Below are 25111 nucleotides of genomic sequence, written 5' to 3' on the forward strand. Positions count from 1 at the left end.
ATCCAATTCTGAAAGTCACTTCTTGATATAAATTGATACAAACATCTTTCTATATTTAACACATAAAAGCATTACTGGTTTTGTTTCTCAAGAGAACCCAACCTAACACATTTGATATTGAAAGTGGTTCCAGAGAATTAAAACTCTGAAGATGAGTTTTCTAAATTGGTTCTCAGGACTAATTAGGCCTAAACATATTGAGTGAGAACTCAGTTTCTGTCAGTATGAGTAAGTCTGTCTCTACTAGTCAAGAGTACACCATTAATCCATGATGTGAAGTGGCAAAATGAAGTGCTGGTGAAAAGTAAGGCTTTAAGTGATGTTTGATATTTTTCTATAGTTTTGTCAGGGTGGAAACCATAGAGAAGCTGGTTGGTACTTCTTGCAATGGACACATTGCTAATGAAAACATGTGAACTGAGAGCTTCAGAAGCCTGACTCAAATGCTGTATAAATAAATTACCTCAAAGCTACTGGTTGTTCCATGCAAGAAAGCATTATATCTTCCAGTAACAGAACTGATATTGCTGAAAACCAAACCCAGAGCATTACAGGAGTAACTGAATTACAACCCAATTCTTGACCTAGAAAGGTGTCTGAAATTAACATGAGTGCACTAATTGGAAAAAGAAATAAGACCCTGAAACCTGGGGTGGGGACATGTGGGCTGACAATCCAGAAGATGGACACATTGAGCCCCAAGTCTCCACTGAGCCATTCCAGCCAAGCAATACCTCTCCCATCTGAAGAGATTAGTCTACTCTCAGAACCATTAAACAAATTAGCATATAGGATTTGTCAATCTTGTATTTTACTTGCTTGACTTAAAGTCTCCTTTGATTACTATTTGTAGGAATTGTCTTTTTTAAATAGCGTCACTTTTGAACTGTTTGTGCCATTGGAGTGAGTTTCTTGTAGACAGCATATAGGATATTGTTTTTATTTTATGCTTTCTCTTTTATCAGTCTCTTGAATTTGGGGTAAAGGTTTACACTTAAGTTCAGTTGGTTCCTGTTTGACGATTTCTGCACAAATTGGTGATGTTAAATTTATTAGAGTGTGTCAGCATTCTCTAATTATTTTCAGTTTGTTCCTTTTCTAGTACTGTTTTCTCTGCTGCCTTATATTTTCAGCTTTGCTTTTGAGCATTTATTGATCTTTTAGTCTCATAAGGTGGCTTTTAAGTAGGCAATCATTACAAGTAATATGTTTTGTTTTGTGTGCCACTCTACTATTTTGTTAGGAGGCAGCCTTGGAATAGGTTCTGTTCTAGGTTTGAAGAGTGTTTTAGGATGATAGTCTTGGGATTCTTTGATATCTATCACTCTAGCTTGTCTTGACTTTTTTTTTTTTTTAAGAGAGTTACGAGTTCTTCATATTTTTCTCCCATTCTATCTGGGACCATCTATTGCATCTCTGCTCATCACAGCCTGTGGTGATAGTTGGGTACCATCTAGTTTTCCTTTGTTCTCCAGGTAGGTGAGATTATGCCTCATGTAGACTTATTTTGCCTCTAATTTTGGCTACCCTCTTATTGTTTGCTCCTTTCCAGTAGAGAGCTACTCTTAGCTTTTAAGAAACCAGACACCACTACTACTTTTACTAGGGTGCAGATCATTTTTGTGAACCATGCCAGTTTACTTCGTTGTTCCGTGGGACTATAGCTCTAAGCCTCAAATCCAGAAACCAATTTTGGATGGTGTTTGATTATGTATGACAAATATTTGTGTCTTCCGTGAATAAATGAGGATAAGTTAAAAAAAAACCAAAAACCTGCTACTGGGGTTCTATTTCATTATGCACAGTTTGATTCTAAACAAAACATGTTTGCAATCAGTGGATGGCTACAAATAGACTTTCTTAGTATTATACTTGCCTTAGTCTCAGAGCAGGTTGGGGGGTGAAGGTGGCGGGGTGTGAGTGGTCAAATCAGAATTGTGGCTTCCAAGGCAATATGGTAGGCCAGTTCAATTCAAGACCAAGAGGTTAGCCCAAAATGTTATAAATACAGGTGTTTGAAATTCCAAAGAGGTAAACTTGATAGATTTTCTTGAAGGACACAGCATGATCACGGGAAAAGCGATTAAGGACCCTGTGGACTAAATTACGGCATAGAGAGGGGATACAACCTTAGGGGGAAACGGGGCGGGAAGGGGCATTGCCAACTGAAGGCAAACTGTTTCAATTTGCCTAAGAAGAAATTTTAAGAAATTTCCTTAAGAAAAAGACCAGGAAAGTAGCACCAAGGAATTTATTTCCTATTACGGCAATGCACATGCTCATTCTTTCAGGGTAGCAAGCACTTATTTACAAGAATTTTGTTGGGAACCCTTCCCCATTCATCCTACAGCCCTTAGCATGCCCTCTCATACTTCTCTCTGTTCCCCAAAGGCCAAGGACACTTAGATATACAACGCTATCTATGACTCCTACAAGAAAAATCTGTTAATACAAATATTATTCAGATTTACACACTAACCACATGCAAAGCCAATGATGAAGATACTGAAGAATTCTACCAGCTTTTCCCATCTAAAATTGATCAAACATGTTGTCATGATACGTTGATTGGGATGCACAAGTTGGAAACAGGCAGTAGTTTGAAAATTTGGCCTTGGTGATAGAAATTAAACTAGAAATCACATGATATAATTGTGTAAGACCATTGACTTCTTGAAAACACCTTTTTTCAACAACATAAGGGCAATAATACATGTAGACCTTGCGAGATGGGATACACAGGCATCAAATTGTCTACATCTGTGGGAAGAGATGAGGTAGAAGTTCAGTATCATAAGCCAAAACAAGGCTGTGAAATTGAGCATCGATTGTTCATATGCAAGTTCAAGTTGAAGCTGAAGAAAATTAAAACAAGTTCTACAAAGCCAAAATAAGACCTTGAGTATATTCCATGTAAATGTAGAGATCATCTGGAAATCAGATATGATACACTGAACACTAATAACAGAAGACCTGTGTAGGAGGACATCTAGAACATCATACGTGCAGTAAAAAGGTCACTAAAAAAAAACAAGAAAAAGAAACTGAAGTGAGTATCAAAAGAGATTCTGAGATCTGCTCTTGAACATGGAGTCAATAGAAGGAATGATGAAGTGAAAGAGCTGAGCAGAAATAAAATTGAAAGGCAGCTTGAGAAGATGACATAAACTATTAAAATAATAAGTTGAGAACCTGGCATTAGAAAGTAAAAAAGGAAGAACACATTTAGAATATCCCAAGATTAAAGAACTGGAAAAAAAATTCAAGCTTTGAGTTGTAATGTTGAATGATTTTATGGCCAAAAAAGTCAAACGATGCAGGAAGCATCCAAAGAAGATGGAGGGAATACACAGTCACTGTGCTAAAGATAATTGGTCATCGTTCAAACATATTAAGAGGTTGCATGTAATTGAGAACTGATGATGTTGAGGGTAGAAGTAAATCTAAGTTGTACTGAAGCCATTAACAAAAAAACAAGCCTCCCAGGATTTATAGAATACTAATTGGGATTTAACGATAATAATTAATGCAGTGCTGGAAGTGGGCAGTCATCTATGTCAAGAAATTTGGAAGAGTGCAATCTATCCAACCGACTAGAAGAGAGCCGTTTGTTCCCATTCAAAGAAAGGTGAATCAACAGAGTGGAGAAATTAGCAAATAATATCATTAATATTACTCAAGTAAAGTGTTGCTGTAGATAATATGAAAAAGGTTGCAGCAGTACATTGACAGGGAACTGCCAGAAATCCAAGTGGGGTTCGGAAGAAGTCATAGAGTATATGATGTTTCTTTGTTGTTGTTTTGTTTTGTTTTTTAATCATTTTATTAGGGGCTCATACAACTTATCACAACCCATACATACATCAGTTGTGTAAAGCACATTTGTACATTCATTGCCCTCATCATTCTCAAAACATTTGCTCTCCACTTAAGCCCCTGGCATCAGCTCCTCTTTTTTCCCCTCCCTCCCCGCTGCCTCATTTATGAACCCCAGATAATTTATAAATTATTATTTTGTCATATCTTTTACTGTCTGATGTCTCCCTTCACCTATTTTTCTGTTGTCCATCACCCAGGAAGGAGGTTATATGTAGATCCTTGTAATCGGTTCCCCCTTTCTACCCAACCCTCCTTCCACCTTCCTCATATCACCACTCTCACCACTGGTCCTGAAGGGATCATCTGCCCTGGACTTCCTGTGTTTCCACTTCCTTTCTGTAATAGTGTACATCCTCTGGTCCAGCCAGATTTGTAAGGTAGAATTGAGATCATGGTAGTGGGTGAGGCGGAAGCATTTAGGAACTAGAAGTAATTTGTATGTTTCATCGTTGCTGCACTGCATCCTGACTGGCTCATCTCCCTTCAGCCCTTCTGTAAGGGGATGTACAGTTGCCTACAGATGGGCTTTGTGTCTCCAGCTCACACTCCCCCTCATTCACAGTGATAAGATTTTTTGTTCTGGGTCTTTGATGCCTGATACCTGATTGCTTTGACACCTTGTGATCGCACAGGCTGGTGTGCTTCTTCCATGTGGGTTTTGTTGCTTCTGAGCTAGATGGCCTCTTGTTTACCTTCAAGCCTTTAAGACCCCAGATACGGTATCTTTTGATAGCTGGGCACTATCAGCTTTCTTTACCACATTTGCTTATGTACCCGCTTGTCTTCATCAATTGTGTGGAGAAGGTGAGCATCACGGAATGCCAGTTTAATAGAACCAAGTATTCTTGCATTGAGGGAGTACTTGAGTGGAGGTCCAATGTCCATCTGCTACTTTAATACTAAACCTATAAATATATGCACATAGATCTATCTCCACATCCTCATATATTAATTTATTTACATATGTACATGCCTTTTTTTAGACCTCCATAAATGCCCTTTACCTCCCAGTTCTTTCCTCTATTTCCTTTTACTTTCTTCTTGTCCCACTATCATGTTCAGCCTTCATTTGGGTTATAATAATTCCTCTCGGTTACATTTCCCTTGGTCATGCCCTGCCAGGCCTCCTACACCCTCCTCACCACCGATTTGGATTACTTGTTGTTCCCTTGTCCCTGGGTTTGTTAACACCACTACCTTTACCTCCCCCCTCCCACGTCCCCCCGGAACTGTTGGTCCCATTGTTTTCTCCAGATTGTTCATCCAGCCTATCTTATTTAGAAAGACCTGCAGATTAGAACATGCACAAAAACAAGAGAGAGCAAAACCAAGCAACAAAATAAAACAACAAGCCAATGAGAAAAAAAAAACGAAACACAACAAGAAAGAAATGCTTGTAGTTAGTTCAAGGACTGTTTGTTGGTGTTTAGGAGTGTTTTCCAGTCCAGTCCAGTCTGTTGGGGCGCCAAGCCCTGGCCCCAAAGTCTATTTTGGTATTCCCTGGAGACTTCGTTGGTCTGTTCCCCTCGCTGTTCTGTTTACCTTGCTTTTCTGTTCCACACCCTTAGTGTTTTGCCTGGGTGTGGTGGGATCAGATCAGGTGGAATTCCCACACTGTGTCTCCAGTGTTGTCCCCTGTAGAGCTATGGGTCAGTGAGAGATGTCAAGTATCATAATGGGTCTGGCCAAATGGTCCTCTCTGTGGATTGGCTGCTCTGAGCGGGATATCGTCCTCAAGGTTTGGCGTGCGAGGATGTGCTCCACTCTTTCTTCCTCCCCCTTCATTTGCTCCTGTGTGCTCTGATCATACATATCCCTCTCCCTGAGCTGCAGATGTAGTGCCTGTCCTCTGAGAGTATATGATATTTTTGCTGACATCAGATGGATCTTGGCTGGAGGGAGAGAATAGCAGAAAGATGTGTATTTGTGTTTTATTCACTATACAAATGAATTAGAGTGTGTGAATCATAGCAAACTATAATCATCATAAACCATTGCAGACAATGAGAATTCCAGAACACTTAATTGTGCTCATGAGAAACATGCATAGAGCAAGAAGGAGTCACTTGAACATAGCAAGGTGAGACTGTAGTCTAAAATCAGGAAAGATGTTAGAATTGTATATTTTCACCATACTTATTTAATCTATACACTGAACAAATAATCTGAGAAGCTGGGGTATATGAAGAAGAGCACATGGACACTTATTAACAAAGGTAGAAGAATGCAGGCCTCAGAATGGATTACAGCTCAAGGTAAAGAAAACAAAAATCCTTTAAATGGACCAATAGAGGACATTATGATAAGCTGATAAAAGATTGAAGTTGTCTTAAGATTTCATTTTACTTAAATCGATATTCAAAGCTCATGGAAGTAGCAGTCAAAAAATAATGGCATATCATGTGGGCAAACTTGTTGTAAAAGACCTATTTAAAGTGGTAATGAGTAAAGATGTCACTTTGAAGACTAAAGTGGGCCTAGCCCCAGTCATGTTATTTTCAATCACTTCTTGTAAAAGCTAGACAGTGACAAAGGAAGACTGCAGAAGGACGATGCATTTGAATTATGGTGTTGGTAAAGAATATTGAAAGTACCATGGACTACCAGAACAAATAGAACAAAAGGACAAATCGATCTGTCTTGGAGAAAGTACAGCCAGGGGCAATCTTCCCTGTTCTATAGGATAGCTATGAGTCACAATCAACTCCATGGCAATGACAGAGCCAAAATTCACTGTGATGTATTACAAATTCTGGACTCTATACATGTGGCTATAATTCCATTTCCAAGGGAGCTTTCAGTTTTGCTAATGAACAGAAGTCAGGTGGAATTAAGGTTTCAATTTTAGTAGAGGGTGTGAATTTTAGTAGAGGGAAGGACTTGTGTCCTTCCTGGTATAGTCTGCTTCAAGATAAGCTGTTCTTTTGTGTATAAGAGCCATCTCCAAAGCAGAAAGAACAGAGGAACCACACCTAGAAGAAAAGACTGAAGGAATAGCTACTGGCTTCCTTATGCACGGAGTCTGGGGCCAAGGCTGAGGACCAAAGAAAGAAAGTCTTGGCTGTTGCCTAAAGAGAGGTGTTGATGTAGACCAAGGACTGTGTCCATCCAGTGTACTGACTGGTGGTAGCCTATTAACAATAAACTGGCTTAATTGTGAGTTTTGACTGAGTTTTTCTGTGTGGCCATTGCAGTAGGGTACTGAGCCCAGCATAGAGGTAGAGCACCCAAGGAGCAATAATTGGTGTTGGAACAGGGTAAAGAAAGATGGGTAGCCAGTGGAAGTCAGATATGTCTTTCTCTGTGCTGTTTTCTGTACTTGATTTTCTTATAAAAAAGTAATTTTTGTTTTTATATGCTTGACTTATTGAAGTGAACTAGCATCATGCCTTCCAATCCATGTTATATTTCACAGACTAGCCATTTTTTCCCTTATGGTTGCATAGTATTCCTTTGTATATATCACAATTTATTTTCCATTCATCACACAATATAGACACTTTAGATCTTGGTTCCATTGTGAGTTATATTTTGTGTCTGGTGTGAGGCATGGGCCCTGTTTCATTTTTCTATAGGTGTATATTAAGGTGATCAGATTTTAACATTGGTAAAGCAGGACACCATTGATAAAACTCATATCCTAGTGAAATAGCCACATGGCAGCCAAAAACCGTATACCCTAGCTTGTCGTGCATTCTTTCCAAAAATCTTTTTAAAGACGCCGCAGGACACGGGAAAAATTGTTAAAAATCAGGACTGCTCCGCCAAAAGCAAGAAGTCTGGTCACCTTAGTGTATTTCCATTTCTGCTAGCACCTTTTATTAAAGAAAATTTCTGATCCATTGAATGTTCTTTGATCCTTTAATTAAAAAGCATTTGTCTATAAATGGATGAGTTTAATTCTGAGTTATCAATTCTATTCCACTTCCTTCTCAGTGGTTCTTGCTAACTCTTGAAATGGTTGATTGTGGACTAGTTGTTTTTGGTACATTGACTGTGTATTCCCATTTCCTTTTGATGCTTCCTGCATTGTTCAATATTTTGGCCTTAGATCTTTCAATATATCAATTCGAGGATTGAACTTTTAAGTTCTTTTTTAAATCATTTTATTAGGGTCTCTTAAACAACTCTTATCACAATCTTTAAATACATCCATTGTGTCAAGCACATTTGTACATATGTTGCCATCATTTTCAAAACATTTTTCTACTTGAGCCTTTGGTATCAGCTCATTTCCCCCCTCCCCTCTTCTCCCTCCCTCATGATCCCTTGATAATTTATAAATGATTATTTTTTTCATGTGTTACATCTACCGCTGTTTCCTTCACCCACTTTTCTGTTGTCCTTCTCCCTGGGAGGGGATTATTTAACGATCATTGTGATTGATTCTCCCCTTCTCCCCCACCTTCCCCTTCCCTCCTAGTATCACTGTTCTCATTAATTGGTCCTGAGGGGTTTTATCTGTCCTGGATTTCCTGTGTTGCAAGCTCTTAGGTGTACCAGTGTACATGCTCTGATCTAGCTGGATTTTTTTCTTTTCTTTTTTTTTGATTCCCCCGAGGGGGTGCACAGGGTGCACCATTCTTGGAAGTACTGCAATACTAGTTCAATGCGTGGAGTGGACAGACCAAGCTCCTATTCCATCTCCCTGCTCCAAAAATCCATTTAATATTTTCTCCTCAGATAGAGGACGTATCAGATATTAAACTGATAAGAACAGATACTACACTTGATCTTAGCCAAAATTTTTTAAGGTAGAGTTTGGGTCATGATAGTGTGGAGGCAGGGGGGCATGTTGGGAGGGCTGCAGGGAGCAAGCATTAAAGAACTAGAGGAAAGTTATATGTTTCATCAGTGCTATACTGCACCCTAACTGGCTTGTCTCTTTCTTGTGACCCTTCTGTAAGGGGATGTCCAATTGTCTACACATAGGCTTTAGGTCTCCACTCCACCCTCCCCCTCATTTCACAATGATAGGATTTTTTGTTTTGGGTCTTCGATGCCTGATACCTGATCCCATCAGTACCTCATGGTCACACAGGCTGGTGTGCTTCTTCCATGTGGACTTTGTTGCTTCTAGATGGCCACTTTTGTTTATCTTCAAGCCTTTAAGACCCCAGATGCTATATCTATTGATAGCTGGGCACCGTCAGCTTTCTTCACCACATTTACTTATGCACCCATTTTGTCTTCAGCAACCCTGTTAGGGAAGGTGAACATCACAGAATGCCGGGTTATTAGAACAAAGTGTTCTCGTGTTGAGGGAGTACTTGAGTAGAGGCCCAATGTCCATCTGCTTCTTTAATACTTAACAAATAAATATATAGATTTGTTTCTCTATCATTATATATAAATATTTACACATATATATATATATATGCCTGTATTTAGCCCTTTATAAATGTCCTTTGCCTCCTAGTTCTTTCCTTTATTTCCTTTTACTTTTCTCTTGTGCCGCTATGATGGGTTTTGGTAATTCCTCTCAGTTACATTTCCCTTGATCCAGCTCCACTAGGCATCCCATGCCCGTGCTTGCCATTGGTTTTAGATCACTTTCCTTGTCCCTGGGTTTGTTGGCAACCCCCTTCCTTTTCCTTGCCTTCCCCTCTCCCATGTCCCCCTAGAGCCGTTGGCCTTGTTATTTTCACCTCCGGATTTTTTATCCTGCCTACCTTATTTAGATAGACATGCAGAGGCAATAATGAGCACAAAAACAAGACAAAGCAAATATAACAACAAAACCCAACAGCAAAAAAAGAAAAGCCTATAAATAGTTCCAGGTCTGCCTGTTGACCTTTATGAGTGTTTTCCAGTTGAGTCTGATGGGGTGCCATGCCCTAGCCCATAGTCTATTTTTGATATTCCATGGGAACTTCGTTGCTTTGCTCCCCTTGCTGCTCTGTGGCACGCCCTTAGTTTTTTGCCCTGTGGGGTGGGGTCAGATCAGGCACAATTCCTGCACTGTGTCTTCATGTTGTCCCCCATAGTGCTATGGGTTAGAGTTCTTTTAGTTCAAGATAAGCTGAGCAGGTTATCCTTGTCAATTTTCTAAATCTAGGTCTGCACATTTCATCATAATATTTTACTTTGTCTTGAGCTGACCTTTAAAATTTTCTGTTCAGCTCTTTGACATCATTATTTCTTCCATTTTCCTTAGCTACTCTCTGATTAAGAGCAAGTTTCAGTCTTTTCAGCAAGCTGATCTTTCCTATCTTCTTAATGACCTTTTGCTTTCTTCAAGCGTGATGTTCTTGATGTACAGCTCATCAGGTCTTCTGTCATTAGTTTTCGCTTCATCAAATTTGTTCTTGAGATGTTCTCGAAATTCAGGTGGGATATACCTCCAGGAGGCATTTTGGCTTTTGTGGACTTATTTTATTTTTCGTTTCAACCTGAACTTACATATGAGCAATCAATGGTGTGTTCCACAGTCAGTCACAGGCCTGGCTTTACCTGCTGATAAAATCTCCATCATCATCCTCCCACAGAGTCAGTCAACTTGATGTAGGTATACTTTGTGTTGTTGAAAAAGGCATGTATGATGAAGTTGTTGGTGTAGCAAAATTCTATCATGTGATCTCCAGCTTTATTTCTGTCACCAAGGCCATGTTTTCCAACTGCTGTTGTTTCTTCTTTGGTTTCAACTTTGCATTCTAATCATCAATAGTTATTTGATGAATTTCAGACTGAATACATTGGTAGAATTTTTCAATTAAATTTGAGGAATAGCTGTAATGAATGAATTTCCTTTCATATGTCTTGGAATTATCCTATCACAAACAGCATTATACTTAGACATAGATCTTGAAATGTCTTCTTTGATGAATGGATATTTAAAATATTTCTTTTTCTCTTTTTGTTAGTTTGGGTAGGTTTGTGTTTCCCAAAAGGTGTCATCAAGGTTGTGTTCTAGTATACTTTTTCATAGTAGTTATGATATATACTTTTATTGGAGCCATTGTAATGTCACCCATTTTATTTCTCAATTTGGTTATTTAACTCTTCTGTTTGTTCCATTTGTCACACTAGTCCAGTGCTTTAGAAAGAACTAACTCTTGGTTTCGTTGTTTCTTTTTTGTGTTCATTTATTCTTCTCCTGATTGTTATTTTCCTTTTTTTCCTGGTAACTTTTGGTCTCTTTTGCTCTTTCTATCTTTGTTCAAGCCGTCAGTTTAAATTTATGTTTTGGAAGATCTTTTTAATGTAGGCATTTACTGCTATTAATTTCTTGGAGTATTGATTTTGCTGTGCCCCAGTGATTTTGATATGTTGTATGTTTATTTTTGGTTTATTCTAGAGATTTTTTATTTCACTTTTTAATTTTCCTGCTGCTCAGTATTTTTTAGTGATGTATTATTTAGTTTCCATGGATTTTTCCCTCCTTTTTTGCCTCTTCCTTTATAGTTTCCTACTGTTATATTCAGAGAAGATGTTTTGTATGATTTTAATCTGCTGAGCTTTGTTTAGTATCTTAGTCTATAATCTATTCTGGAAAACGATCCATGGGCTCTTGAAAAGAATGCGTATTATTCTGATTGTCAGGTTCAGTTGGGTAATAGTACCCAGTATCCTTAGTGTAGTGTTATTTTCAGGTGTTTTGTGTTGAAAGTGGTGTGTTGACGTCTCCTGTTGTGGTGGAATTGTCCATATCTCTTCTTGTTTTAGAATTTGTCTTATGTATTTTGGTGCATTGTTGGTTAGGAATGTAGGTATATATTTTTTCTGAATTGATCCTTTTATCATTATGTAGTATCCTTAACTTTTGTAATAGATTTTTATCTGCAGTCTATTTTATCTGATGTCAGCATGATTACTCCTGCTCTTTTTTGCTCATTAGTTGCATGGAATATTTTTTCAACACCTTTATTTTCGGGATGTTTGTGTTCAACTTGTGCTTTTTGTAAATACCAAAAGGATAGATCACAATGTTTTCAATCCATTATGGCTCTCCCTTTTGCATGGTGCATTTAGGTCATTTACTATTAAGGCCAATACTGAAAAAGAAGTGTCTATCTCATTCATTTTGCTATTTCGTTTTTAAGCTTCTTTTATTTGTGCTACCTTTGTTTTTTATTCTTATTGTTGGTTTTGTTTGTAGTTGGCTGCTTTCTTGTGATGAGCCCCTTTTTTCTTTTCTTCTGAATGTTTCTTCTTGGTAGTTTTTTAGTGGTTATTTCATGTTAACATACAATTCACCGTTAACAACATTCAACATATAAATAGTTAACATACAACCTAACATAGTAAATCTATTTTTGATATGCTTATCCCACCCCCATTTCTGTTGGTGTATCTTCATTAACATCAGAGTACAACTTTTATTTGATATGTTTACTTTGTACTTATATCTTACAGAATTAATTTTACATTGTTTGTGAAATTTAGTTATTGGATTTATTCCATGAAAATATCATATGCACAGTCTTTATGTTTGCTCATGTTATAATAACTATTATTTTAAGATCTCCATCTCTCTAGCTTATTTTACCCCCCCTGTGTATAAAAATGAGCATTAATGTTCTTGAATTTTCTTTTAGAGTTCTCTTGCAGTTAATAGTTGTTAAATTGACCTGGTGTTGGCTAGTTCTCAGAGCTTCTGTTTGTTTTGGAATGTCTTGATTTCTTCATCATTTTTGAATGACAACTTTGTTGGACAGAAAATTCTTGGTTGGCAATTGTCTTCTTTCATTGTTTTATATGTTGCACCATTGTCTTCTGGCCTTCTAGATTTTGGGGGGAGAAGTCCACACTGTTCTTATGAAACCCCCTTGATATGATGTCTTGCTTTTTTTTTTTCCCTTGCTGCTTTCAGAATTCTCTTCCTATTTTCAGTTTTCAAGAATTTTATTAGGCTATGGCACAGAGTTGATATTTTTGTGTCTCTTCTAATTTAAGTGTGTGTTTCCTATATTTGAAGGCTTGATACACTGTTCAGATCTGGGAAGTTTTTTTCTTGACAAATAATATTTATCTTTATTGTTGTCACAGTGCTCTGGGATTCCAATAATTTTGATGTTCAATATCACATTTTTTTTTGTTTTATTCTTTTGTCTCTTGATTAGTCCGTTAAGTTTTTCCTAGTTCATTTATTCTATTTTTTGTCTATTTGACTCTATTATTGAATGTGCTCTTGTTTTTTCTAGTTCAGTTGTATTCTTTTTCAGTTCAGTAGTTCTCTCTCTTTTTAAAATTCTGTCCTACATAGGATACATTTCCTCTTTTTCATTTCGTGCTTTTTGACTGATCCTTCTTCTCTTCTGAGTTTGTGAATTTTACTAATTTTTGGTCATCTTGGGCTATTTCATTATCTCTGTCTGTTTACTTTAAATTGAATAATCTTGTTTTGTGGAAATTTTTTTCTGATTGAATACCTGGGTGGTGCAGAAATCAAGAGTCTGGCTGCCAATCGAAAGGCTGGGCCCTGTACCCGCCATACACTGTAGGACAAAGATGTGGCAGCTTGCCTCCACAACACTCACAGTCCTGGGAACCCCACACAGCAACTCACAGGGTTGAACTTAATGTGTCAGAATTATCCAATGCTAGCAAGCTTGATATCTTTTCCTGTTAAGCACTAGAGGGCATTCTTAGCCTTAGGTTTTTTTCAGTGCTGATTCAATCTGTAGAAGTCAATAACATGCCTGGGAAAGGGACTTGGGGCCTAGCAGTTCAGTGCTGATATAAATTGGGGGACTTGACTTTTCCTCTGACGAAGATGAGGAGCTCTGTGTCTTTCCGTCATGGGTGCCCAGGCACAGGCTCACCCACAGTGCCCGACAGGGGGTCCTTTCCTTCTGTAACACAGTACCCCACTGTGGGTCCTTTCCCTCTCTAACACATCAGTCTGAAGTATTTTCTTTACCCTGTTGCCTTTGCTATTTTCCTTGCCCCCCGCCCTCTCCCCTGTCATTTTGGGCCTAATGTCTCTTGGGCTTTAGACAAATTTAACAGCACTTACTTATAGTGCCACAGTCTCCCTTCACCCCTCTGTTATGCAGCCCTTAAATTCTAATGGCCACTTTTCACAGCCTTAAAAGAAAATTAGGCTACAATCTCTTCAGATTAGCTCCTTTTCTCTGTCCCTGTTTGGGTTAAAACCAAGCCATGACCAAAATGCTTACAAGAAGTGAGTGCTTCTGATATAAGTAGGTAGGTTCTCCCAGCTTTCATGCCATTCTATTTATCCTCTCCCCAACTTCTAGATTCGCTACCATTATCCAGTACCTCAGCTGCTTTCTGGATTTCTGAAATGTCAGTCTGGGCTTGTTCTTATTTGTTGTTCAGTGGATTAGTTGCTGAGGAAGTAAAGGGAGTCTTTTACTCATTTCATCATTTTACCCTGTCATCTAATATGGGCTGATAAGAAGAATTTCTTTCTGCCCTTTTTATTTTTCAGATATTTTGTTATATGTAATATGATAGCCACAAAGACAATATCTAGAAAATGAACAGAAAAGGACATGGAATAAATGGAAAAAGAAAATAGAAAGGAATTGAACTGGTTCACGTAAGAGAAAAATCAAACACCAGAAAAGGAAGTCATGAAGGAAATGAGAGATCAAAAAGGTTTAACCCATACAGAAAATAAATAATAAAATGGCATAGTTCTCCCTTAGGTAGAATGGAATGGGGAAAAAAATAATCAATCCCCTGATTCAGTATGGTGTCCATCCTGCCTTCCAGTCTTAAATCATCACCAGCAGTAACAGCATCACAATTGGGATGAAGGAATTCATTATTGTTATTTTTGAAGTGGAGGATATCTTAACACCGTTTATCACTCCCTCACTGCCATAGAGTCAATGCTGACCCTGTAGATCAGGATAGAATTGCCCCTTTAAGTTTCCAAGACTATACCTGCTTATGAGAGTAGAAGGCCCAGAGTGGCTAGAGGTTTTAAACTGCTGACCTTGCAGTTAGCAGCCCAACATATAGCCACTACACTAACAATTTATAGGGCCCAAAAATACAAACTTCGTGCCTTAGAGAATTATATTGGAGAGGATGGGGGTTTCTACTCCCATACTTACAGTCTCGGAAACTCACAGGGGGAGTTCTAACCTGTCCTATAGGGTTGCTATGAGTTGGCATAGATGCGATGGCAGTGAGTTTGGTTTTAGAGAAGCATATACACAATACTGTTTTATAATAATTTAGGTGAAAGCCAAAATTATAAACGTGTAAACAAACAATTTACTTACATTATTTTCTCTCTCAAAATGCTAGCTTGCAGTATAGAAACCACATTTTTATAATTAATTTCTCATTACATTTGGCTGTGTTTTAGCATTTAATGTCATATACACTAATACTGTAAATGAATCAGATTAGGAAATCCCAAGTGTTCTTAAAAAAACACATATTAACCAAACTCACTACCATGAAATCAATCATGACCCTTAGTGACCCTATATAAATCAGTGAAATTGAAATGATTGAATCTGAGTTTCAGCAATAAGAAAGGAGATTAATACTATTCTTTTAAAGTAAGTGTGTTCAGTGATATACACCTTTGCTTTTGAGAGTCTTTCTTTGCATTGCATACAAGGAGGTTTCAAAAAATACATGGAAGAATGGAATTTTTCCACAAACTTTTTGAAGCCCCCTAAGATGTATCTAACAAAACAAAACAAAGACATCTGAGGGAATCCCATGAGATAGAAAGCCGCAAGCTAATCAAACTTGACTTGTTGCTGTCTTCAGAGGTGTGGGAAGCAGCTGTTATTCAAAACAGCATCATAAGCATGTGTTCAGTCAGTCTTGGTTAGTAGGTGTACATTCTTTTCTCTGTGACTGAGTAACAATTTGAGCACGAAATGCAGATTTTTTTTTAAATTACTTTCTCTCAGAACTTCGTTCCTACTTGTAGTATAGCCTGTAAGGCACCAGTTCCCCAACTGATAACAAAAGGTACAAAGTAGGGAACCACAGTCTTTAAATTTTGAATTCAACTAGTAATTACGCTTAAATAAGGATGTAAGTTTCTAGCTTTAGTTTAGCACTTCCAAGAAATTAGCTGTCTCGGTTGTGTTGCACTGGGTTTTTTTTACAGTAAAAGGCATTAACGTTCTGTTTTTATTAAGGACACAACATATTTTTAAAAATTAAATGACTGAGAATACCTTTTCCTTCATTTTGCTCCTCAAAGCATACTGCTGGTAAGTTTGTCTTTAAGAACTGTTAACTGTAAAGAATATGTTTTCCTATTCCTAGATTTATTATCATATAAATATCATTTGAACTTCATCTCTGAAGTTAGGGGAAATTAGTATGTTTATACATTAAACCTATAGCTCCCTTCCTTCTATGATTTTTTTCCCCTAAGCTTTTGCTTCCAAGAAAATACTGGACAGAGGTGTTGTGTATCTATGTATGCAGCCAGCACCTCTAGAAGTTTTGGATACTGAAACAGAAGGAACAGCAGGAAAAAGCAAAAGGAAGAAAGAGAAGCAGAGAGAGAGAGAAAGAAACCTCTCAAAGAGCTGTAGATCAGGAGCTGTGCCACTGAAGACAGTGAGAGTCCCAGAGGAACAGTCAGTCAATAGTGACAAGTCCACTACAGAGCTGGTAGTGACAGATGGCAGGGCCCAGAGGAGCCTGTTTTCAGCAAGGTGAGAGAAGTCCTATGTGGGCAAGAGGGAGCTGCCTGCTCTATAGAAGGAAGACTTTGCCTATATGCTTCCTGATCTAGACCCAAATTGGTAGCCTGCTGATCCTGATACTGAGTTGACCCTTGCGCCTTACCTTTGCCCATATACAGGTGAAAACTGGACAACAAGGAAGACTAAAAAAGAATTGGTGCCTTTATATTTTGGCTTTGGCTAAGAATATTCAGTATACATTGGCCCATCAAGGAACCTTAGTGACACTTGTCACACAAAACAGAAAGGAAAACAAAGTCCCCAAAAGAAATTAACTCTCCAGGACAAATAGGACTCATCTACCCAGAGAACTGAAGAACTAGATGGTACACAGCTCCCACTACCCATTGTTCTAATCAGGCCCCACAATACGTGGACCCTGATAGAACAGAATCTCATATTGCTAACACAAAAAATCTCTACCAGACTGGTTCAAACTAGAGGGCTCTGGAGACTGTGGCCCTAAGATATCTTCAAACACTGAACTAAAACTAACTCTTAAAGTCACCTTGTAGCTAGATAAATTGATTTAAAAAAATAATGAATATCTCCATAAGTACTGTGCTCATTTAAAAAAATAAGATAATCTAAGAGAACAGTCAACAATTCCCTTTAAGCAAAGATGAGAATGTAAGGGGCAGGGAAATTAAACAAATGGAAATGGAACAACTAGAGGAGAATCATGAAATTGTTCATGCGTTGTGAGGAATGTAACCAATGCCACTTAACAATCTATAGAGAAATTGAATGTGAATCAAATCTGCTGTGTAAGCTTTCACTAAAAACAATAAATTACTATTTACAAAAGGACGAAAGAAAATACTGACAAATTGTTTATTGACAATAGCCTCTTAATTCCCTGATAACAGAAATAAGGAATTTAGGACACTTAGCTTTCATTTTAAGGTGACTTGGTGGTGCAGTGAGTTAAGCACTGGATAGTTTGAGCCTGCCAGTTGCTCTGCAAAAGAAAAGATAAGGCAGTCTGCTTCTACAATGATTTCCAAAAAATCAAACTCACTGCAATTGAATCACTTCTAACTCATAAGCAATCCAACAGTTGCCATGTGGATTTCAGAGACTAATTCTTGACAGGAGCTGAAAAACTAAGTCTTTCTCCCACAGAGAGGCTTGTGTTTTTGAACTGCTAACCCTTTGGCTAGCAGCCCCATGTGTAACCACTACACCATCAGGACTTCCTTTCATAAAGATTTACAGCCTTGGAAACCTAATGGGGCAGTTCAACTCTGCCCTATACAGAATCAACAGCAACATGTTATAAACTTTGTGTTGACATAACTCAAGCAAGGTGGCGCTGTTTGATAAGAGTTGGACTGTGGTTCAAATCCAGCAGCTACTTCACTGAGAAAGATAAAACTTTCCGATCCCATAAAAGATTTACACCTTTTGAAACCCTAAAAGGGTCACCATGAGTAAGAATCAATTTGACAGCAATAGAAATCTTCACAGAAGTAGATTGCTGTATTTATTTTTTCCCAGTAGAGCACCTAGTAGGTTTGAACCACCAATCTTTGTTTGCATATGTGTGCTTAACTGGCCCCACCAGAGCTCTTGCTGGGTATAGCAGTAGCCTGAATTTTCATTTCTTTTCCCTTAGCAGCAAGGGTGGTCCTGCATTCTGTTATTTCTTGGCCTTTCAACAATAGCTACTTGTCTCATTCATAGTGAGTGTCAGTCTTCTGTCCTATGAAGTATTGATTTACACTTTCTGCTCTCATTGTCACCACACATCATTACTACTTGCCACAATAAAAAACAAAAGAAAACCCATTGGAACAAATTGATTCCAATTCTTCAAGATGCTGTGTAGGATTTCTGAGACTGTAAATCTCTATAGGAGGTACCTTCATCTTTCTCCTATGAAGTGGCTGGTGGGTTTGAACCACTGACTGTGTATAAAGCCCAATGCCTAACTCCACAGCACCACCAATAGTCTTCTTGATATTCCTCAAATGTAATACATAGTCATGCCTCTGTGCTTGTTCTGTACTCTTCTACCTGGAAAAGTTCTCTCTTAGGTGTTAATTTGTGTGTGTGTGTGTGTGTGTGTGTGTGTGCCTGTGAGAGTTGAGTAAAGGTTTACGGGGCAAATAGATTTTTCCATTCACTCCATTCACTCTCAGGTATTTTGATCAGTTGTTCCCTCATGCTACTCAAATCTTAACTCAGCCATTTTTAAGCTTTTCTAGATTATTTATTTAAAGTTGCCTCCTCCTTCGGTGACATCTTAGATATCTCTTCCCTACCTAATTTTTACTTCTCAGTATTGACTTATTGTGTGCACATAATATGTCAGATACTATTCTGGGCACTGGAATATATTGATGGACCAAATGGACAAAAATATCCCTGCAGTTTGAACTTACATCTTTGTGAGGATACACAACATCTATGGTGATACTAAGTTATTTGAATCCATAGAAAAGGAAATATAAAAAGTTATTTGAGCTTTTTTTGGCTTGAGGAGACACAACTTGTAATCTCCTTGTACATTATTTTTCCAATACTTAACTGCCAGTCTTGGATTTCACATTGGTTTTATTAATTTTTTGGAGTGTTTTGAGTAATTTTTGTGTTGCTTACATAGGTGATAAACTTTATAACTTGTATAATCTAAAAATATCTTGGATATAATATTGTTCTAGGTTTTTTAGTAATATAAATTTTTTCTGGGTTGTAGAATTTTACATTATTTCTATTTCCTTGATACATTTTTTTTATTGTCTGGTTCTTTTTGTTTTTAATGCACATTTATAATTTTCATAATGAAAAATTCAAATTACTATGTTTTAAGTATGAGGGAGCTTTAAAAAGTTTGTGGGAAAATGGAATTTTTATATAAACTGCTTAAAGCATGCTTAAGGGTTATAATAAAGTCTGGGTAACTTTATGCCACAGTGTACAAAGGTCTGCTTCTTAGAGAATCATTGACTTCTACTTTCCTTCAATAAATAGATATTCCAAACATATTTCATATATAGTCAAGATCACTTGTCATTCAGTGGAAAAATAGTGTCTATACATACTTCAGAGACCTTAACACCACTATATCCCTAAACACTATAAATAAACAGCTGGCACTCATACTGTTGATCCTGAGTTAATAAGGAAAAACGCTAAGTCACCTACTGAAGACAGTGATTTTTACTTTCCCCTTATTTTTCTCCCAGTTCCTAGTAGAAGTTAGGTTTATACTAAGCATAATCAGTGAGCTCAATAAATGTTTTTGAGTGACACATTGTTGTTGCTAGGTGCCATTGAGTCCAGTTGTAACCTATATACAAACAAAGCACTCCCTGGTCCTGTAGCATCCTCACAGATGTTTGTGTGAGCCCATAATCTCTGTGTCAGTCCCTCTCACTAAGGGCCGTCATCTTTTTTACCTTCAAACATGAAGCCATGCTCCTTTCTAAAGAGTAGTTTGGCTGTACTTTTTCTAAAATAGATTTATTATTCTGGTCAAATATTATTCTGGTAGTGTCAGTATTCATTGCCAGCACCATAATTCAATTCAATTCAATCAATTCTTCTCCAGTCATCTTGACAGTGGTTCAGACTTCACACGCAGATGAAACTCTTGAAATACCCTGACTTGTGTCAGGTGTACTTTAGTCCCCAGAGTGACATCTTTGCTCTTTAACCCTTTAAAGTGATTTTTTGCAGCACATTTGCCCAATGCAGTACATTGATTTCTTGACTGCTATTTTCATGTGTTGATTGCAAATTCAAGTAAAATGAAATTCTTGGCAGTTTCAGTCTCCATTTATCATGATGTTGTTTATTGGTCAAATTGATAAAGTACATGTATTAATAAAAGTATACATATATATCTACCACATTTAAAAATTGCTGTATGATATTTTGTTGCATGTTTATAATAAAATTAAAGCAAGCCCTTAATCCCTGAGTTGTACAAATGGTTAACTGCTCAGCTACTAACTGAAAGGTTAGTGGTTTGAATCCATCCAGAAGTACCTTGAAATAAAGACTTGGTGATCTCCTTCTGAAAGATTGTAGCCATTAAAAACCGTATGGGATGCAGTTCTATTCAGAAACATGAGGTTGCCATGAGTTAGCATCAGCTTGATGTCAGACTGCTGGTTTGCTTTTTTGGTTTAATGATTGGCATTAAGGGTGTGTCCCCGTTTTTTTTTTTTGTATTTGTATTACTCAGGTGGGTGAGTTTAGGCATATAGATTTGTGCATTTGTTTTAGTTAGTCTTTCAGATAATCCCAAGCCTTGAAGTTGCTGAGTGCAAAAGGTATTTTCGCTTGACTTCCCAAAAGGGTTGTTCTGACATACTCTTACCACAGAAGTATGGGGTGATTTTCCTCCACATTCTCACTGATGCTGGATAGTCACACATTTTCTAGTCTTTACCAATGTACTGATGAAAATATATATATATATACTAATTAGAAGTAGATTTGGGAGACCATGTAGAAAAAGAATGGAAACTGTGGTAGCAATTGTACTATTCTACTGATGTGACTGAAATATGGAATGATTCGATATGTATTAAATCACTACTACTAGGCATTGTGCCCATAAGGGGTCATTTAACAGTCTATGGTTGTAGCCCATGAAAAATATAATGAGGACTTAAACTAGGAAAATGGTGGGAAAAGCAGATGAAATGTACACATCTTTTTTCATGGAAGTTTCCCTTGACTTTTGCCCCTTGTCTTTCTACTACCTTGTACATATGTATAAAATACAGGGCCTCCTAATGAAAAACCCAATTATTAAAAAAATAGATTTGGGTATCTTTTCAAATGTTGAACAGTCTCTCATGTCTTGTTAATCTCTTTACTTGGAATAGTTCTTGTTCTTTCTTTTTTTTCAAAGACTTTATCATTCTTCAAGGCCTATGTCAAAATCCATTTTCTCCAGTATTTCGTTTTTCATTAACTTTAGTCTAAAATATTTTCTCCCAATTTATTTAATGAGGATGCTGGTGCATTCCGCTACTAAATAAAAGGTGCCCTCCATGGGATAATAGTGTGATTCTGGTTCTGTAAAGATATCAAACAGCCTTGGAAACCTTATGGGGCAGTTCTATTCTTTCTGTCCCATATATTTGCTGTCAGAATTGTCTTGATGGAAATGGGTTTGGTTTTTGTGTTTCTGGTAATTTATTTAATGCTTTATTCTCCGTTGTTACAATTGTATATAAGTCCTAATATGTATAATTTTCTTCTCTAGGATTTCCAAATTTATAAGATGATTGCATATTGACGAACCGAATAGTATACGCCTATCTTCTTTCACAATGGAGGCAAGTTTGGCAGATGGTGGGGAACCAGAACGAACTTTGGTAAGTAGTTCAATTATAGCACTATAAGATGCTATCATTACAGTTATGACAATTATATAAGCGATAGTTTTATTTTAAAATATGTTTAAGATAAATGTATGAGTACTCACAAATAATACTTTAAATAATACATGAACTCTTCTGCTGTTATGAAGATGACAAATAGTGTGAAGTCTTTTGGAGCAAAACCCAATTCATTTTCTGATTATTTCTGCCTCTGATTTTCTTCTCCCCAAGATACTAGTCATATAATGTAAGGCATACTGATAAAATAATGTGTGCTTAGATTTATCCCCAAAGTTTTTTGTTTTCAGTGAAATCATGAGGAGGATAGCAGTTGATGAAATTAAACGCTCCAGAACTCAAATCACATGCATTTTTGAGCAAGTGGGAGCAATAAAATAGTTAAAATAAGAAGAGCAGTTTCTATCTATGTCCTTTCTATAAAAATCTAAAAGTTTAAAAAGCATAGCTGTCCTATGATTGTAGTTTGTTTACTGAAATTAAGAAAAGTAAATAAGATGGTAGTAAATGATAACTTTTACTGTACATAGAGGTTTTGATGTAGAATATTTTCAATTTCTATTTTATTATTTTGGGTGATTTCACTAAATATATTGGCTTATAGACTTTTTTTAGTTTACTAGTTTTTTTTTTAATTATCTAAAGTGGGATTCCCTTTGTATAAAATGTACCCAGCTGGTAGCTTTTTGTTTTGTTAGGTGGTAGACTCTTCAACAAATTTATATTGTTGATCTGAGTATCATTTCATCTTGGTGTTTTTGTGTGTCCTCAAATCTATTCTGACTCATAATGACCCTGCAGCACAGAGTAGAACTACCTCAAAGCTTTCTGAGGCAGTTTTCTTTGCTGGAGCAGATCATCAGGTCTTTTCTCCACTGAAGCCACCGGGGTCTTTGAACTGCTGCCAGCCTTTCAGTTCACAGCCAAGCACTTAACCGTTGTACCACCAGGATTCCGTATATTATTTTGAGGTCTTAGTAAAATTTAATTTAGTGAATGTCCTTCATATGCAAAGGTAGATGCAGTGTAATGATTGATAGCAGAATACAATTTTGCTGACTTGTATTATCTTAGTTTTCAGCTGTTCTTGAATTTATGGCTCATGTTTATTTAGGTTTCTTAAATGGTAAAAAAAAAATTAAACTTTAGAATAATAACTCAGTAGATAATAAGATGGCCATGGAAGTAGCTTAGTTTATTAAGAAATTTAAAATCAGTGATTATAAATGGAAAACTTATAGTAGGTTGTTTTGTTTTTACTAAATTAAGAAAAATTAAAATTAAAGCCATGTCTTGAGAGCATGGTTTTTACCATACATTTTTTTATTTAATGTTAATGGACTGCCTTAGGACATATATTTAGGTGATATATTTTTCAACTCTTAATGATAGATGATAACGTACATTTTTGGAAAGCCACAAGGATAGTTCTACTGTCCTATATGAGCCAGAATGGACTCGACTGCAGTATGAGAATGCTAATAAAAATCCTAGTAAGAGTACTCCGAGCTGCTATTTTCTAAGTGTGTACCTCATCAAGCTAGTCCTCTTAAGAGTCATTAAGTTAGGTGTTTATCTGTACTTTTATAGATAAGGAATTAAGCTCATGGAAGCTAATTCTCTTTTCTGAGACCTTGCAACTTACATTGTGGAATTGAGGTTTGTCTGTCACTGAATTCTGTACCACTAAGGTACTGAGGGCACACATCGTATTCCGAATAGAATTGCTTAAAATTTAATTTTACCTTTTAAAGTCCATATCTAAGTTGTTAGAATTAAACACTACAGAATAATTATGCTGCATTAATAAAATTTAAATTAATTTTTATTTAAATTAAGTTGTTACTGAGACTAGATCAAAGTTATTTAAATACTAATGAAAGTGCCTCGTTTCCTTGATCTTTATTAGTTTTCATCTAAGCATTATAGCTCTTGTTAGAGGGTAATTTCAATGTCAACCATGGAACTATTCTGTAATTGAAATTAATTTTGAGTTCCTTTTTAATTATTTATGGAATATCACCTTTGAACTGAATGACTGGTCCTGGTTACTGTTTAGATATGAGAGAAAATGAGTTAGAGCTTGGATCTGTTATTCAGCTACTTGTTAAAATCTGATCTCTGTCATTTAGTTTTATGACTTAAGATAATTACTTAACTTCTCCTGGTCTCTAGTTATCTCAACTGTGGGAACGAATTTGAGTGAGGGTTGTTTTGAAGAAGCCTTGGTGGATTAGTGGGTTATGGTTGGGCTGCTAACCACAAGGTCAGCAGCTAGGCTACCAGATGCTCGACAGAAAATAGGTGAGACTTTGTGCTCCTATAAAGATTTACAGCCTCAGAAACCCAAAGGTACACTATTTCCTATAGGGTTTCTATGAGTTGAAATTGACTCCATGGTAGTCGGTTATATAGCTATTACAAATATTAATTGAATAATATATTGATAAATACCTATCACAATGCTATGTCCATTATAAGTATATAATACTTAAAAGCTGCTGTTTTATTGTTAATTACTTATTACTATTAAGCATTCTCTTTAAAAAGATAAATAATTAGAAGACAGAGGAAGCAGTAAGATACTGAAAAACACTTGACTACTTAGTAACTATGACTCTTTCTCTGAATTTCTGTTTTTCTACCTACAACATAGAACTAAATATTTTACTTCAGTAAGTACATATATAGGCAAGAATACATATTCTTTCTATTTGATAAATCTATTATGATACACTATATGCAAATATGAAACAATGTGTTAGAGTGAGGGAGTGTTAGGGTGTCTTGTTTGTTTTCATCTGATTGCATAATATACCTTTTTTCCCCTGAATACTTAATTTGTATGAAGATGATGGGATTGCTAGAGAAATGGGGGATTGCTAGAGAAATGCATTGTGTCCTGTGTGAATTACACTTATTTGGAAAAACTGGATAAAGGGATTGGTAGAAAAAGCAAGCGCAGCATTTACTTGGGTAGTTGGAGCAGCTTTCTTAGGAGGCCATAAACTTTGAATTACACAGGTAAGTAGGGATCATAGGTTTGGAAATGAACAAGGAATGCATTCTAAGGTAGAGTAGCAGGAGGCAAGGTTTAGTGGGCAATTGATTCCTCAAGGTTTGTTTTTGTGGTTAGGTGATCTTATGTATAACAGAACAAAACACTACCTGGTCCTGCAACATCCTCATAATAGCTGCCCAGTGTTGCAACAGCTGTGTCAACCATCT

At 36.9% G+C, this 25111-nt stretch overlaps 1 protein-coding gene and 1 pseudogene across 1 annotated transcript in view; one reads left to right on the forward strand and one right to left on the reverse strand.

Annotated features, from left to right (window-relative positions):
- Window positions 1-25111, forward strand: part of OSBPL8 (oxysterol binding protein like 8) — a 211778-nt gene that overhangs the window by 67441 nt on the left and 119226 nt on the right. Inside the window, exon 2 of the mRNA XM_045288746.1 lies at window positions 21748-21859. Within this exon, the coding sequence (XP_045144681.1) occupies window positions 21815-21859 (45 nt within the window). The 5' untranslated portion in view covers window positions 21748-21814. The remainder of the gene's footprint in view (window positions 1-21747; window positions 21860-25111) is intronic.
- On the reverse strand, window positions 8448-8627 carry LOC115870857 (annotated as a pseudogene).

Source organism: Echinops telfairi, unplaced genomic scaffold, assembly GCF_000313985.2.
Source record: "Echinops telfairi isolate 266 unplaced genomic scaffold, ASM31398v2 ScPeMD7_2;HRSCAF=8, whole genome shotgun sequence".
NCBI lineage: Eukaryota > Metazoa > Chordata > Mammalia > Afrosoricida > Tenrecidae > Echinops > Echinops telfairi.